Source organism: Lathyrus oleraceus, chromosome 6, assembly GCF_024323335.1.
Source record: "Lathyrus oleraceus cultivar Zhongwan6 chromosome 6, CAAS_Psat_ZW6_1.0, whole genome shotgun sequence".
Lineage (NCBI taxonomy): Eukaryota > Viridiplantae > Streptophyta > Magnoliopsida > Fabales > Fabaceae > Lathyrus > Lathyrus oleraceus.
The window spans coordinates 500069624-500087211 of NC_066584.1; the positions used below are offsets into that span (position 1 = coordinate 500069624).

The 17588-nt window shown below is 31.2% G+C and overlaps 3 protein-coding genes across 8 annotated transcripts in view; all 3 read left to right on the forward strand.

The window, feature by feature from the left end:
• Positions 1-15448, forward strand: part of LOC127091085 (uncharacterized) — a 42505-nt gene extending 27057 nt beyond the window's left edge. Inside the window, exons 1-4 of one of the 6 annotated variants that reach the window (XM_051029615.1) lie at positions 5258-5453; positions 5720-5910; positions 6554-6708; positions 8115-8327. In XM_051029615.1, the coding sequence (XP_050885572.1) occupies positions 5749-5910; positions 6554-6697 (306 nt within the window). In that variant the 5' untranslated portion in view covers positions 5258-5453; positions 5720-5748 and the 3' untranslated portion in view covers positions 6698-6708; positions 8115-8327. Of the gene's footprint in view, positions 1-5181; positions 5454-5719; positions 5911-6553; positions 6709-8114; positions 8328-9935; positions 10005-15021 lie in introns of those variants that run through there. The other 5 variants (XM_051029616.1, XM_051029617.1, XM_051029618.1 and 2 more) reach the window with 5 other exon arrangements.
• Positions 8520-10269, forward strand: LOC127091083 (40S ribosomal protein S10-1). The gene is made up of 3 exons (XM_051029614.1): positions 8520-9058; positions 9145-9286; positions 9936-10269. The coding sequence occupies exons 1-3, from the start codon at positions 8874-8876 to the stop codon at positions 10008-10010; spliced, it is 402 nt and encodes a 133-aa protein (XP_050885571.1). The 5' UTR covers positions 8520-8873; the 3' UTR covers positions 10011-10269.
• LOC127091086 (uncharacterized) lies at positions 11029-12232 on the forward strand. The gene is made up of 2 exons (XM_051029623.1): positions 11029-11211; positions 11935-12232. The coding sequence occupies exons 1-2, from the start codon at positions 11050-11052 to the stop codon at positions 12076-12078; spliced, it is 306 nt and encodes a 101-aa protein (XP_050885580.1). The 5' UTR covers positions 11029-11049; the 3' UTR covers positions 12079-12232.
• Positions 15449-17588: the final 2140 nt, after the last annotated feature.

Genomic DNA, 17588 nt, shown 5'->3' on the forward strand with positions numbered 1-17588 from the left:
CCTCTGAAGCCTTCAAACTGAAAGGCATCTTTGAACAAGTCCGTAACGACTTCATCAGAGATGCTGGAATAAGGCTACATGCTCGCTTGGGAAGAGAGGTTGAGGAAAAGGTGTAATACCCCAAAATTTACCCTTCATTTTTCTTGGAAGCATGGGATTGTGTTTCACATTGCACTAGCATCATACTAGGTCATACTCATTGCATACTACATCAGTGACTTGGGAAATCAGGGTTTGATTGATCACTCCTTACCAGAAGGAGCCCACACAAGGAAAGACTGAGAATTAAACTTCATTCTCCAAATATACAAGTCTCAAGGGGTTCCATATGTCTTATTATGGTCCTCAGTTCATTAGTGGAAGATTCAAAACTCTCAGAGTGTGCATCTGGATTTAATCAGAAATCGGGGTTTCATGGCTATCTGCAACAGGCAAGATTTGGTTGGAAGTAAATGGGGCTCATTCATGTCATGATTATAGAGGCATCTTGGCCTAGAAGATTCATAATCATCTCACAAAGATCCATTGGCAATCAGTGCAATCAGTTCCTAGTCATTTTTACCCTAAAACTAGGGTTTGGTATAAAATCGGTTTATTTCTGATTCCTTGGGTGAAACTCATTTCCATGGCCCTCCATATGTCCACAAGGATCTACATATAAAAAATCAGCTCTTTATTTGAGCCAGAGGTGCTTCAATTGACCAATGGAATCGGGAATCAGACATTTTGGGAAAAGTCAACTGTGGGGGCCAGAAAAGTCAACTCCTGACATTTTGAAAGTGGAATCTCAAAATTAATGCCTAAGGGAGCCTATATGTGAAATTTTATCAAGGTTGGATCATGGATTCATCATTTAATCAGGAGTTGGAAAAGTTACCAAATTGGGAAATAGTTGACTTTCCATTTAAGGCAAGTTTTTATGGTTTTTGCACCCACTTTAAGCCAATTTTCCATCAAGATGCAAGCTCCATTGGAAAATTCCTCCAACATAAAAGTTGTTCCTCTTGTTTCAAGCTTTCTAGAGATACAAATTTTGTTTCATTTGGATTAAAATTGAGAAAGTTAGGCTTGGTCAAAGTAAGATATTATTTTAGAACACTTAGAAATTTTTTTAAGTCCAAACTTTGAAAAATTTGTCAAGACTTATGGGACAGATTTCTTGCACTTCAAGGAATCTTTTGAAAACACTTTCTTCATGACAGTTGTACCTTGATATGTGCTCTTTCACACCTTTTTGGAACCACCCCATTTGGATTATTGGTTTGGAAGATACACTTATCTAAAGTTAGTATCATAGGCTGAATTTTTTGACAGCATTTAGGCCAAACTGGCCCAACCATTTTGCAGCCATGAAACCTAAACTTTATGGCCATTTCCACCCCTTTCCACTCACCATTTCAAGATGTGTTCAACATGAAAAATATTAAGTTCCATGCCCTCTTTCTACTGTTTGCATTGCCTTGCCATTTGGACATGTTCTCATCAAGTTACAAGGTCATAAAGTCACCCTCTTGAATTTATTTCAAAACAGAAAAACCATGTCATGTTGCACAAACCAACCAACACACTCTTTTCCTCATTTGGTCATTTGTTTTATGATCACTCACTTAAGTTTTTCTACTTTTAGAACTTGCTCATACCACCCCACTTTTTGCATCATTTTGCATGAATAAAAAAAACAAACATTCCAAGCCTATTAGCCATCATTGAATCCAACATATATAAACATCATAAAACCCTAATCTGACATGGAGGCTGCCACTATTTTCAAGCAAGCAAGGCAAGAGGAAAAGACCAAGTTTCACTCCATTCTATTTCACAAGCATTGAAGCACCATTGAAGAGCATCTCATTTCCTTCCATTCCTCCACTATCAAGAAGCAGCGAACATTCTTCCACTAGGTAAGTTTGCTACTCTCTTCCATGGCCTTGCTCATTTCATGAATATTATACTTGTTCACCACTTGTTTCTTCCATGCCTACCATCTATACTTCATGCTATTTTTCATTTATACCATGCCATGCCATGCTTAATTTCCATGTTAACAATATACCATGCTTGTTTATGAAGCCCTCACCACGAGGCATTGCTTTAAATTGGAGTTTTATAACTTTGAATTTTCACTCATATGCCATTTTTCCTGAATTGTCCTGTTTTAATGGTAAACCAAACTGTTATATCTTTTTTCTAAATTCTTTTAATAACTACCGAGTTCATGTTGTTTGAACTACTTGTTTAGTGGCCAGTGAATGAATTTGTGGAGAGTATTTTTCAGTTTCATTGTTTCAATTGTTTCAATTTTCATTGCCTACATGATAATGAAACCAATCTTTGATTTCAAAAATAAAGGTAATGATTAAAGTGAAACTGATTGGGAAAATGGTCAAGAAGAATTACATTGAAGAATTCAGCAAAATTCTTTACTCTCACATTACCCTTTTATTTGTATACACGGCTCTCTAAAGTTCATTTGTCGCTTTAAAAACTGAGTCTGAGAGGTTATTTGCAGTTCAGTTCTTACAGTTTGGTTGAGTTATTTCCAGTTTGGTTCTGGTCAGTAAAGTATGGGAACTAATAGTTTGGTTGGCAAATTATCTAAATTGGTTCGATTAATTTCAAGACAGATTGGTTCAGTTTGGCAGTTTAGTTAGCTTAGTTTTGTTCTTCTTTGAGGTTATTTTGACCCAGCCTAGATGTAGATATCTAGGGCTTGTTTGAAAGACTTTTAATTTTTAGTTCTAAAAATGTGTTTTGTATATCTGTTTTAAACAATTATTTTAACAATGAGAATGAGAAAAAAAGTTGCTTGATAATCAATTCTTTGAAATCTGTTTTTAGGAGTGAGAAAATATATTTGAATATTTAATTTTTTTAAACTGTTTTAAAAATAATAAGATGATAAAATTCTTTGATAATTTAATTTTTAAATTTGATTATATTAAATAACAAAAAATCAGAAATAGTTTTATGATCATTTAGTTCCTAACGAATTATTTTTTGTTTATAAAATAGAGTTAAAGAAAAATTTATATCTAATCAAACATGTTTATTATATAGTTAAATATTTTTAATAATGTAGACTGATTGATAATATAAAAAATATATACATTAAACTTATTTATAAATTTAATCAATTATAAAATATTTAATATAATGAGTTAATTTGTAATATATTATACAACAAAAAGAAGTTAAAAAATATACAATCTTATAGATCAATAAATAATTAAGTTAATCTATAATATATATATATATATTATATATATTATATATAATATATTATATATTATATATATATATATATATTATATATATATATATATATATATATATATATATAAACTGATGGTTTATAGTAAAGAGAATGTACAACAAAATTTTACAAAAGTTTTATATAATTATTGTGCCATTAATAAAAAATGACGTGTTTTTTTTTATCATTTTTGAAAACAAAACTGAAAAATGAAAAGAAAAACATATTTATATTGTTTTGGTTTTTTAGTTTTGAAAACTGAAAAATTAAAAATAGTTTTGCAAAAGTATTTTTTAAAACAAATCATTCAAACAAATTTTTGTTTTTAAGTTTTTAAAACTAATTCAAACAAGTCCCTAGTAGTTCTACGTAGGGGTGTGAAAAAAATGAATTTTTTAATGTTCCATATATATTATTTAGGCACCACATGAAAATATTAAAATGTTTATAAATTTCGAAAATGCATCTCCGAACATATCTCATACACACATTTCATTCGGTTTTGAGTCACGTCCTAATTTTATGACTTAAATTATTCCGGAAATGTATTTCATGTCTTTGGAAATATAATTCTAGAACTCAAAAACATTTCCAAACATTACTTGTATAATCCATAAGTAACTTCAAGTATTTTTTTTTAAAAATTCCTCGTCTCTGTTGTTTAAGGATTCAAGTTATACTTTTGATTGATGTATTTTTCATCACATTTAGCTACATGCATCTAACCTACGATATTTTCAACAAAACATTGTCCAAACAACCTTTTTTATTGACAATTATTTCATTCACAACCGATACTATATTTCAGTTTGTCTTTTCTTGTGAGTTTAGGAAATGTATTTTCGGAGACATTCTCAGAATGCTATTCCGGATAAAGTAAGTTATAAAATTGGGGAGTAGTTCAAAAACGAATGAGTTGTGTGTGCATGTGATACGTTCGGAGATGCATTCTTGAAATTTGATGGGCATTTTTGGTTTTTTATAGGGTGTTTTTCCATCCCATAGGATAGGATAAGAAATTTCTGGAAAAAAATAGTTAAAATGTATTTTTTATCACTTTACTTCAAAGTCAATTTTAAATTAAAATGTATTTTTTATAACCATTTAAATGTGACTTTAATCACTATGGTTATAACAGTTTTGATTTTTAGTTTCGATAAGTTTTGTTATTTTAATCTCTACAAAATAAAATTAAAAAAATATATATTATTTTTATTTTTTGATATCAAAATTATTAGATCACGTATGATATCTCTGAAATTACAAAAATTATTTTTGAATTAGTATACATTGAATTTAAACATTTTTTTGTTGTAAATTATTAATCATTATAGTAGTAATTTTGAGTGTGTTTTAAAATAAAAAGAAAATATTCAAGTGAAGATTAATTTTTGAATTCAGAAATAGACAATACTTATGAAGTGTTGGAGTATGTTTAAATTCAAATATAAACAACATTTCTGAAGTGTTGCAACAGATTTGAAATTTATAATTTTTTATCTCATATTATATGTGCATGCTAATATGAAAAAAAATTATTTCTTGATCATTTTGATATTAAAAGTAATTTATATTTCTTTTTACTATTCAAAGTTGACAAATGTTTATGAAAAAAGTTATAGAAAATATTAATGATTTTGGTTCATAATTTATTTTCTAATGTGTTTCTTATATGGATATAAATAAAATAGAACATTATTAAACATGAAATTAAGAAATATAATTCATTATGCATATATTAGTTATGCAACAAAATATTTATTTTAAGAGAATATAAATAAATGGGTATTAGTTAATATGGAATGATTTTTATGTTTTAAACCTCTTTATAAAATAAAAGTTATGATCATGAATGTCTATTGCTATAAATATTTAATACATTGAATATATTTTGGATATATTAAAATATAAGTTTACTATTTTCAAAAATTATGATACATTTTACTATTTTCATGTGAGGAAAAATCCTCAAATACCAATACCAAGCCCAACCCATTTCCTTTCCAACAGGCCCATCATCAAAAAATCCATTTCCTTTCCAACAGCCCATCCAGTCGGTTCCATCAAACCAGAGAAAATGAATCCAGCCGCAGCCGCAGCCGCTTAGGTGTAGCATCAACTCATCGGAAACTAGCCGAACTGAATCAACTCATCGGAAACGCAGCCAAAAATCGCCACAAACAGTGACAAATCCTTTCAGGTTTTTATTGTTTGTTCGCTTTTTCGTTTTTTCTTCACGCCGCATCGAGATTTCGCATTAAACAAGCGCAAATTGATTCCGTATGTAAAACCTTCACAATCTAAATTTTTGTACCGTTGCGATTATTTGATTTTTAGGAGAATAGTAGTTAAACCTGGTAACAATTATTTGTGATTAATATATTTTTTCTTGGAAATTCACTTGTGATAGTGTGAGGTTTTAATTGCTACTAGTTTGTTTTACTGATACGAATGAATCTGAATTAGGGTTTGTTGGGATTAGGAGATAGGAGAAAATGAAGCAAGTAGTAGGAATGGTGGTTTCGAATAAAATGCAGAAGTCGGTTGTGGTGGCAGTGGATAGATTATTTCACCACACGGTGTTCAACAGATATGTTAAACGCACTTCAAAGTTCATGGCTCACGACGGGAACAATCTTTGTAATATCGGTGACAGGGTTAGTATTTGTAAAGTTATGTCTATTGATTTGATTGTATAGTGTTGTTGAATAGCCGCTATTACGGAATATAGACAAACCGCTTTTTTTTGTGATCCAGGATTGATAATATTTTCTTGTACTACAAAGTTTCAACAAGTATATGTTTCAAAACGATGTCATGGTTTTAAATTGCAGTTTCGGGTGTTGCGATTGCGGCTGTTGCATTGTGAATTTTTATTGAAAGATGTTCGAAATACATGGTGAAAAAGCACTTAAGTTGAGACTTTTTATTTCATCATAAGTAAATTGAGTCATAGGGTTTTGAAATTTTGATTTTTGAACTTTTGATGAAAATACTTGAAGAAATATTGGGGAAATTGTTTGATGTGGTTTCTTATATGATTGGACATTTGATTTTAGATCACATTGCAATTGCGGTCCTATGCGGTTGCAGAAGCTACCGCATCAACAATATTGCAACCACATGCGGTTGCGGAAGTTACCGCTCAGCAATATTGCAGCCCCAATTGTGGTTGCGGACTACAATTTAAAACCACGGGTGTTATAATTTGAGACAGATGGAGTTCAATTTTGGATTGGCTGTGTTCTTGGTTTTGCAAGAAAACTAAACAAGTGTATGTTTTGATGGTTCTTATTTCAGGTTCGATTGGATTCTTCTAGGCCTTTGAGCAAGCGTAAACATTGGGTGGTTGCTGAAGTTCTCAAGAAAGCACGCATATATGTTCCTCCTTCTGCACCGGTGTCTGAGAATGTGAGCTCCGGAGGACCTACATCTACATCATGAATTGGTTAAAGGTAATAATAAGTTTATCTCGGCTGCTAGATTTATGCAGTTTCTAAATGTTGGTGTGTGGAAGTGGAGTGTGTAATGAAGTTTAGGTGAGTGAAACCACTTTAGTCTAGTACATATAATTGACAATATGGTATATGATACTGTGTTTTCAGTAGTAACTTATAACTATAAGTTTGCATGCTTTTGCTACTTGAATTTTCCCATGCTATTGTGCTGGCAAAATAACTCAATAATGGAAATGCTAATTTTTATGGCAGGAGGAATTTTAATGTGACATGTTCCAAGGTTGATTAGCTTGTTTGTTGATGGGTTAGAACTTAGAATCAGTCTTCTGCAATTTCACGTGATTTTTGAATTCTTATTAGACGTCGAGATGCTATGTGTGATCTTTATTGCCATCTGTGCAAATGAATTATAGTGTAGGATGATTACAAAAGGGTTTGTATGTCTGCAGATTTCAAATTTTCATAATAATTGATAAGATGTTTACCTGCGTTATCGTATTGCATTTTCTTTTAATTTCTCAACAAGGATGAAAATGCCTTAACTTTTGAATTTTGCTATGCTTTAGCGCCTCTATTTGAAAACACTAATAGGCATAGTTCAGATAACGGACAATTGTAGTTTGCCTAAATTCCACCATAGCTGCTATTTGTTATTTGACAATACTTATCACAACTAAAGAAATCACAAATTGGAAGAAGCAAATTGAGATGAATAACGAATTCTATATAGTGATGAATGCTAACCTTAGTCAACTAATGTTACAGATGTAGATAGAATCGGACTGTTCATGGTTCAGTTATGTAAGAATAAGAAAACTGAACCGAATCATAAGAGTTCAGAAGAACCAAACCAAACTGTTATAGTTTTTTTTTCCTGAATCAAACCAAACCGAGTTAATAGTTCGGTGAACCAATTCTTAGTTTTGAACCAAACTGAACTGCTATTAAACCCTTTTTCCTGAATTGTACTGTTTTTCTAATTTCCTGAATCAAACCAAACCGAGTTAATAGTTCGGTGAACCAATTCTTAGTTTTGAACCAAACTGAACTGCTATTAAACCCTTTTCCCGAGTTAAGTGTTCAGAAGATTTCTTATGTGACACAATGACTTGTCATGAATGTTCTTCTAATTTCAAATGATGATGAACAAGGTTAGTGGTATATTGGTGCAAAATAAAAGCTATTGTTTTAATATTTTTTTGACTAGTTAAGTGAAGATGCACTAGTTTGTTCTACCTTCCGAACTTCTATCTTTCTACAGATAAAGTATTTTTTTGTATTTTTAGTGGAATATTGTTTAACTATGAACTTCTGTTTCCGTGTAATTCAAATTCTATTCTTTCTTTCATCATTTGTTGAGTTTTATAGTCATAGTATGAAATTTATTCTTCCCATTATTGTAGGGTCCTGGTGGAAGACCTGGCTTTGGTCGTGGTTCTGGTGGCTTTGGAGCACCAACAAGTTCAAACCATGCTTAAATGTTATGATTTCTGATCCAGTTCATGTAGTTTTGGCTGTCTTTAGATCCTATAGTATTTCCCCCTCCTCTCAAAGTTGTTTAATCCCTCTGACATTTTAATTTATAGTTATTCATGCAATGAAGATTTTGAACTGAATGTTTTTGTTTAGTATTATGTTGATTTGTTTATGTTTGGATAATAGATCGTGATGGTGTTGGTTAAAATGAATGTTTTATAGATCGAGGGTTGTTGAGGTAGGATTGGAAAGTGCATTTTATAAAAATCTCAAAAAAAACTTTGAAAAACAATTCTGATTTAGAGATTGGTTATGTTAAAGAAGTTTTTAAAATAAACTAGTTTGTGTTTATTTCTGTATTTGGGAATTGCTCCACTATGCAGTGAATATAGTGGTAAACTAGTTTTCTTGTCAGACATGTTTTCGTAGACAAAATTCCAGCGCTTCCATGATGTTGGAATAAGCGTTTTATAGGACTAATATTTAAACTAATGAATATATTATGTTTTAGGTCGGATTTTATTCTAAATTCTAAATTATTTGACGTATGTTGTCTTAAATTTTTAAAACTTCAAAATCATACTTAAGCATCATGTTTATTTTATGCTGGATTTGGTTGACATTATAAAAATTCAAAGAGCAATTTGATATTTGGAACTTATTTGTTCAAAAATGACCATTTCAATATGCGAAAGGAATATGTGAGGGAGACTTTTGCTTGGATGCATTATTACTGGTTTTTGACTAATGATGGAATCGAGTTTCTCAGGACTTATCTCAATCTTCCATCTGAGATTGTGCCAGCTACTTTGAAGAAGCAGGCTAAGCCAGCTGGTAGACCATTCGGTGGTCCACCTGGTGATCGCCCTAGGTAATTTTGGGGTGTTGTTTTTGGTTTGGTTAATTCGATTGCTCTGAGTTTTTGTGTGTTAATCTTGTTTATTTGTCTTTGAACAGAGGCCCACCTCGATTCGAGGGAGAAAGGAGATTTGGCGGTGACCGTGATGGGTACCGTGGTGGTCCAGGTCCCAGAGGGCCTGGTGGTGAGTTTGGTGGAGACAAGGGTGGAGCTCCTGCTGACTACAGACCTTCTTTCGGGGTAATCTTCTTGCATCAGTAGTTAATTTGAATAAGTTTGAAAGTTGTGTTCCTATTGATTTGTCTATTCATTTATTTTCAAAGATGATTTTGTTTTCATTTTATTATGTGGTTAAGGGTGGGTTAATTTTGGTAGCTTAATATCTGCTTCAGTAATATATTTGACACCTATGGTTTTGGATGCTCCTCTTGCTGTTTACATTGCTTTTTGTTTAGTTTCCATTTTCAAGACTGCTTCTCTAAATATAGATTAACATCTCAGTCTTATAAATTTGATTCTGTTAGCATTTAGTTACAGCCATGTTTTATTTTTTTCCAAATTATGCTGTTTTCTTGACTTCTCAATATACCTTAGATCTTGGTTGTGATTCCTATGATCAAATTATGTTAGCCTGTACTTGCAAGATTTCTTATGTGACACAATGACTTGTCATGAATGCTCTTCTAATTTCAAATGATGATGCACTAGTTTGTTCTACCTTCCGAACTTCTATCGTTCTACAAATAAAGTATTTTTTGTATTTTTAGTGGAATATTGTTTAACTATGAAGTTCTCTTTCTGTGTAATTCAAATTCTATTCATTCTTTCATCATTTGTTGAGTTTTATAGTCATAGTATTGATCGAAATTTATTCTTCCCATTATTGTAGGGTCCTGGTGGAAGGCCTGGCTTTGGTCGTGGTTCTGGTGGCTTTGGAGCACCAACAAGTTCAAATCATGCTTAAATGTTATGATTTCGGATCCAGTTCTTGCAGTTTTGGCTGTCTTTAGATCCTATAGTATTTCCAGACAATATGCATGATTAATATGAGCAATGAAGTGTAAAATAAATGATTTTTACTTGAAATTCTATCTTACTTTTCTCCCTTCGATGTGATGAACCACAATATTGGAGATTTTGAGTGAAAAAATTGGATTGGGAATGAAGAGCTTTTAGGTGAGGGTTTGTGTTGGAAAACAATAATGACAATGGTTGTGTGATCATGCAGTTGTTTCTTTCATCAGATTATTTCGAAGATGCATCTTCGGAAACATCTAACATGCAAATGTGACATAATATTTCAAAATTTCGTCCAAACTTTTGGAAATGTGGCTTCAAAATTTCTACTAAATTGATCCAACTTATACAAATGTGACATAATATTACAAATAATCCAACTTATATTGCGTCATTCATAACGGTCTATTTTGTGTGTATTAAAGTGCATTCAGAGATGCATTTTCAAAAAATATGATACATTTTACTATTTTCCGTGACGAGAAATCCTCACATACCAATACCAAGCCCAATCCATTTCCTTTCCAACTGGCCCATCAAGTCAGTTCCATCAAACAAGAAAAAAAAGAATCCAGCACCAGCCGCTTAGGTGTATCAGAAACAAGTTGGAGTCGCCGAACTGAATCAACTCATCGGAAAACGCAGCCAAAACCCGCCACAAACAGTGACAAATCCTTTCAAGTTTTTATTGTTTTTTCGCTTTTTCGTTTTTTCTTCACGCCGCATCGAGATTTCACATTAAAGAAGCGCGCATTGACAAAATAGTTCAGTATGTAAAACCTTCACAATCTAAATTTTTGCGCCGTTACGATTATTTGATTTTTAGGAGAATAGTAGTTAAACGTGGTAACAATTATTTGTGATTAATATATTTTTCACTTGGAAATTCACTTGTGATAGTGTGAGATTTTATTTGCTACTAGTTTGTTTTTACTGATACGAATGAATCTGAATTAGGGTTTGTTGGGATTAGGAGATAAGGGAAAATGAAGCAAGTAGTAGGAATGGTGGTTTCGAATAAAATGCAGAAGTCGGTTGTGGTGGCAGTGGATAGATTATTTCACCACCCGGTGTTCAACAGATATGTTAAGCGCACTTCAAAGTTCATGGCTCACGACGAGAACAATCTTTGTAATATCGGTGACCGGGTTAGTATTTGTAAAGTTATGTCTATTGATTTGATTGTATAGTGTTGTTGAATAATGGCTATAACGATGTTATCGATTTTAAAAATTACTATTGTTTGTAATAGGGATATGTAGTACAAAATGTTTTCTGATAGCCGCTATTACGGAATATAGACAAACCACTTTTTTGTTGTGATCCAGGATTGATAACATTTTCTTGTACTACAAAGTGTCAACAAGTATATGTTTCAAATGGATGTCATGGTTTTAAATTGCAGTTTCGGGTGTTGCGATTGCGGTTGTTGCATTGTGAAGTTTTATTGAAAGATGTTCGAAATACATGGTGAAAAAGCACTTAAATTAAGACTTTTTATTTCATCATAAGTAAATTGAGTCAAAGGGTTTTGAAATTTTGATTTTTGAACTTTTGATGAAAATACTTAAGAAATATTTGAGAAATTGTCTGATGTGGTTTCTTATATGATTGGACATTTGATTTTAGATCACATTGCAATTACGGTCCTATGCGGTTGCAGAAGCTACCGCATCAACAATATTGCAACCACATGCGGTTTTGGATGTTACCGCATCAGCAATATTGCAGCCCCAATTGTGGTTGCGGACTACAATTTAAAACCACGGGTGTTATAATTTGAGACTGATGGAGTTAAACTTTGGATTGGCTGTGTTCTTGGTTTTGCAAGAAAACTAAACAAGTGTATGTTTTGATGGTTCTTATTTCAGGTTCGATTGCATTCTTCTAGGCCTTTGAGCAAGCGTAAACATTGGGTGGTTGCTGAAATTCTCAAGAAAGCACGCATATATGTTCCTCCTTCTGCACCGGTGTCTGGGAATGTGAGCTCCGGAGGACCTGCATCTACATCATGAATTGGTTAAAGGTATTAATAAGTTTATCTCGGCTGCTAGATTTATGCAGTTTCTAAATGTTGGTGTGTGGAAGTGGAGTGTGTAATGAAGTTTAGGTGAGTGAAACCACTTTAGTCTAGTACATATAATTGACAATATGGTATATGATACTGTGTTTTCAGTAGTAACTTATAATTATAAGTTTGCATGCTTTTGCTACTTGAATTTCCCCATGCTATTGTACTGGCAAAATAACTCAATAATGGAAATGCTAATTTTTATGGCAGGAGGAATTTTAATGTGACATGTTCCAAGGTTGATTAGCTTGTTTGTTGATGGGTTAGAACTTAGAATTAGTCTTCTGCAATTTCACGTGATTTTTGAATTCTTATTAGACGTCGAGATGCTATGTGTGATCTTTATTGCCATTTGTGCAAATGAATTATAGTGTAGGATGATTACAAAAGGGTTTGTATGTCTGCAGATTTCAAATTTTCATAATAATTGATAAGACGTTTACATGCGTTATCGTATTGCATTTTCTTTTAATTTCTCAACAAGGATGAAAAGGCCTTAACTTTTGAATTTTGCTATGCTTTAGCGCCTCTATTTGAAAACACTAATAGGCATAGTTCAGATAACGGACAATTGTAGTTTGCCTAAATTCCAACATAGCTGCTATTTGTTATTTGACAACACTTATCACAACTAAAGAAATCACAAATTGGAAGAAGCAAATTGAGATGAATAACGAATTCTATATAGTGATGAATGCTAACCTTAGTCAACTAATGTTATAGATGTAGATAGAATCGGACTGTTCATGGTTCAGTTATGTAAGAATAAGAAAACTGAACCGAATCATAAGAGTTCAAAAGAACCAAACCAAACTGTTATAGTTTTTTTTCCTGAATCAAACCAAACCGAGTTAATAGTTCGGTGAACCAATTCTTAGTTTTGAACCAAACTGAACTGCTATTAAGCCATTTTTCCTGAATTGTACTGTTTTAATGGTAAACCAAACTGTTATATCTTTTTTCTAAATTCTTTTAATAACTACCGAGTTCATGTTGTTTGAACTACTTGTTTAGTGGCCAGTGAATGAATTTGTGGAGAGTATTTTTCAGTTTCATTGTTTCAATTGTTTCAATTTTCATTGCCTACATGATAATGAAACCAATCTTGGATTTCAAAAATAAAGGTAATGATTAAAGTGAAACTGATTGGGAAAATGGTCAAGAAGAATTCAGCAAAACTCTTTACTCTCACATTACCCTTTTATTTGTATACACGGCTCTCTAAAGTTCATTTGTCGCTTTAAAAATTGAGTCTGAGAGGTTATTTGCAGTTCAGTTCTTACCGTTTGGTTGAGTTATTTCCAGTTTGGTTCTGGTCAGTAAAGTATGGGAAATAATAGTTTGGCAGTTTAGTTAACTTAGTTTTGTTCTTCTTTGAGGTTATTTTGACCCAACCTAGATGTAGATATCTAGTGCTTGTTTGAAAGATTTTTAATTTTTAGTTCTAAAAATGTGTTTTGTATATCTGTTTTAAAAAATTATTTTAAAAATGAGAATGAAAAAAAAAGTTTCTTGATAATCAATTCTTTGAAATCTGTTTTTAGGAGTGAGAAAATATATTTGATTATTTAATTTTTTTAAACTGTTTTAAAAATAATAAGATGATAAAATTCTTTGATAATTTAATTTTTAAATTTGATTATATTAAATAACAAAGAATTAGAAATAATTTTATGATTATTTAGTTCCTAACGAATTATTTTTTGTTTATAAAGTAGAGTTAATGAAAAATTTATATCTAATCAAACATGTTTATTATATAGTTAAATATTTTTAATAATGTAGACTGATTGATAATATAAAAAATATATACATTAAACTTATTTATAAATTTAATCAATTATAAAATATTTAATATAATGAGTTAATTTGTAATATATTATACAACAAAAAGAAGTTAAAAAATATACAATCTTATAAATCAATAAATAATTAAGTTAATCTAATATATATATATATAATATATTATATATATATATTATATATATATATATATATATATATATATATATATATATATTATATATATTATATAATATATATATGAACTGATGGTTGATAGTAAAGAGAATGTACAACAGAATTTATACAAAAGTTTTATATAATTATTGTGCCATTAATAAAAAATGACGTGTTTTTTTTATTATTTTTGAAAACAAAACTGAAAAAAGAAAAGAAAAACATATTTATATTGTTTTGATTTTTTAGTTTTGAAAACTGAAAAATTAAAAATAGTTTTGCAAAAGTATTTTTTAAAACAAATCATTCAAATAAATTTTTTGTTTTTAAGTTTTTAAAAATTAAAAAACAGTTATGCATTTTCCGAATAAAAATAACGGTCTATTTTGTGTGTATTAAAGTGCGTTATGCATTTTCAAAAATTAGGATACATTTTACTATTTTCCTATGAGGAGAAATCCTCAAATACCAATACCAAGCCCAATCCATTTTCTTTCCAACAGGCCCATCAAGTCAGTTCCATCAAACAAGTAAAAATGAATCCAGCCGCAGTCGCTTAGGTGTATCAGAAACAAGTTGGAGTCGCCGAACTGAATCAACTCATCGGAAAACGCAGCCAAAAACCGCCACAAACAGTGAAAAATCCTTTCAGGTTTTTATTGTTTGTTCGCTTTTTCGTTTTTTCTTCACGCCGCATCGAGATTTCGCATTAAAGAAGCGCAAATTGACAAAATAGTTTAGTATGTAAAACCTTCACAATCTAAATTTTCGTACCGTTAAGATTATTTGATTTTTAGGAGAATAGTAGTTAAACCTGGTAACAATTATTTGTGATTAATATATTTTTTTCTTGGAAATTCACTTGTGATAGTGTGAGATTTTATTTGCTACTAGTTTGTTTTTACTGATACGAATGAATCTGAATTAGGGTTTGTTGGGATTAGGAGATAGGAGAAAATGAAGGAAGTATTAGGAATGGTGGTTTCGAATAAAATGCAGAAGTCGATTGTGGTGGCCGTGGATAGATTATTTCACCACACGGTATTCAACAGATATGTTAAGCGCACTTCAAAGTTCATGGCTCACGACGAGAACAATCTTTGTAATATCGGTGACACGGTTAATATTTATAAAGTTATGTCTATTGATTTGATTGTATAGTGTTGTTGAATAGTGGCTATAACGATGTTATCGATTTTAAAAATTACTATTGTTTGTAATAGGGATATGTAGTACAAAATGTTTTCTGATAGCCGCTATTACGAAATATAGACAAACCGCTTTTTTTTTGTGATCCAGGATTGATAACATTTTCTTGTACTACAAAGTGTCAACAAGTATATGTTTCAAAAGGATGTCATGGTTTAAAATTGCAGTTGCGGGTGTTGCGATTGCGGCTGAAGGCAAAATTACTCTGACGAGCAGACTGGATTAACCTAGTTAAAGGTGAACCAGTATAAAAATCATTGTTTATTTTTATCTTTTGTTGTTCATGTCATTAGTTTGTAATTAGTTTGGTAAAAAGTTTCATATTTGAAATTCAATTCAAACTCCCCCTTTTTTTTATGTTTTTTTGTATCTTCAAAAAAGACTCATATATTAATTGTCTTAAAATTTTGGATAAAGATCTCATATGTCAAGGTCTCTTACATACAATTCAGTTGAGAGTAAATAGGTGAATGGGACGGAATATTTAATATCATGTGTATTTGGTTCAATTTTTAGGAGGTGAAAGAGAGGTATATGGACGGGAGCAAAATCCCTCCTGCACTACTTTTTGCTTTTTTCGATTTTGGAGAATTTAGACTAGAGAGGAGATGTTTCATATTAATTATAATTATTTTTATATATTTAAATAATTAAAATGATTAAAAATATTATTCTAGATAAAATTTTATCTTCCTTTCATAATTTTTATATTTTTATATCTTCATCTTATTATTTATTAAATTTGTTTAAATTTATTTTATTTTTAAAATTTGATGTTCATTTTTGAATTATCTTAAAGTTTTCAATAATCTTTTTAAATTATATATTATTATTATTACGTTTTTATAAAATATTTTATGATTTTTTTTAATTGAATATTTATATTTTGTTAATGAATTTGTATTTGAATTATGAATGTAAATATACGAGTATTAGGATAAAATTACATGAATAAAAAAATAAATTAATTTTAAATTACATCTCCACTTATGAACTGAATCTGTATGTAATTAAAATTGTTTTCCTCTCTCAATTAAACATATATATAATTAAAATTTCTCATCTTTCTTCTTCTACCTCCACTCCCTTTGATAAAAATACCTCCCTTACCCCCTCCTCTCAAGAACCAAATGGTAAAAATACCTCCCTTACCCTCCTCTCGAGAACCAAATGGACCCTTATGGTTCTGAATCCATTATAACTCTCACATTCCCATGTCTTTCAAGTAAGATGGTATTCCCATATCTTTCAAGTAAGATGATTTCAAAGGCTATCCAAAATCCAAATCCGTTGAATCATATGTTATTAGGTTGAATCATATGTTATTAGGTTTTCGCTATCAGACCATATGTTATTAATACCCTAAATTAATATAAAGGATATTGGAATATATTTATAATATTATCAAGATCATTGATAGTACGTGTCTAGTGATAAATCATTTCATTTCACACGAATGCATGTATTTACATATTCATCCCTCAAAACATCTGCAAAATTTGATATTCGTGATTGCAGAAGTAAAGTAGACGACACTTGTATCATTATCACTGCTATTGAATCGTGATTACACATTACAAAAAATACACGTAAGATATATACAGGTAAGCATATATCTAAATTATCAACTCATCGGAAAACGCAGCCAAAAACCGCCACAAACAGTGACAAATCCTTTCAGGTTTTTATTGTTTGTTCGCTTTTTCGTTTTTTCTTCACGCCGCATCGAGATTTCGCATTAAAGAAGCGCAAATTGACAAAATAGTTCAGTATGTAAAACCTTCACAATCTAAATTTTTGTACCGTTATGATTATTTGATTTTTAGGAGAATAGTAGTTAAACTTGGTAACAATTATTTGTGATTAATATATTTTTTTCTTGGAGATTCACTTGTGATAGTGTGAGATTTTATTTGCTACTAGTTTGTTTTTACTGATACGAATGAATCTGAATTAGGGTTTGTGGGGATTCGGGTTTGGGTTTAGGGCGGGGAACGGGGATTGTTTGGGGATTCGGGTTTGGGTTTGGGGGAGGTAAAAATCGTCCCCAACCCGCCCTACTGCCATGCCTAGTCTAAGGTCCGTGGAGTCATGGACTCTCTTTAGAAGAATGGATGTTAGCGCGAACATGACTCATGTGCCAACAAAACTCCAAAAAGAATATATTCCAAGCGGGATATCCTTGTCTCCCCCTCAAGACAACTACGCCCGACAGGTTAACACGAAGTCCCTCTTATATTATGTATACTCTCCAAGCTTGGGTATTGGGATTTTCACTCAAGCAAT

Bases quoted from the DNA above. Each gene is read 5' to 3' on its own strand.
- LOC127091083 (XM_051029614.1), top strand. From the start codon at position 8,874: ATGCGAAAGGAATATGTGAGGGAGACTTTTGCTTGGATGCATTATTAC. The intron at 9,059-9,144 runs GTAATTTTGGGG...GTCTTTGAACAG, and splicing joins CCACCTGGTGATCGCCCTAG to AGGCCCACCTCGATTCGAGG. The intron at 9,287-9,935 runs GTAATCTTCTTG...CCATTATTGTAG, and splicing joins ACTACAGACCTTCTTTCGGG to GGTCCTGGTGGAAGGCCTGG.
- LOC127091086 (XM_051029623.1), top strand. From the start codon at position 11,050: ATGAAGCAAGTAGTAGGAATGGTGGTTTCGAATAAAATGCAGAAGTCG. The intron at 11,212-11,934 runs GTTAGTATTTGT...TTCTTATTTCAG, and splicing joins TTTGTAATATCGGTGACCGG to GTTCGATTGCATTCTTCTAG.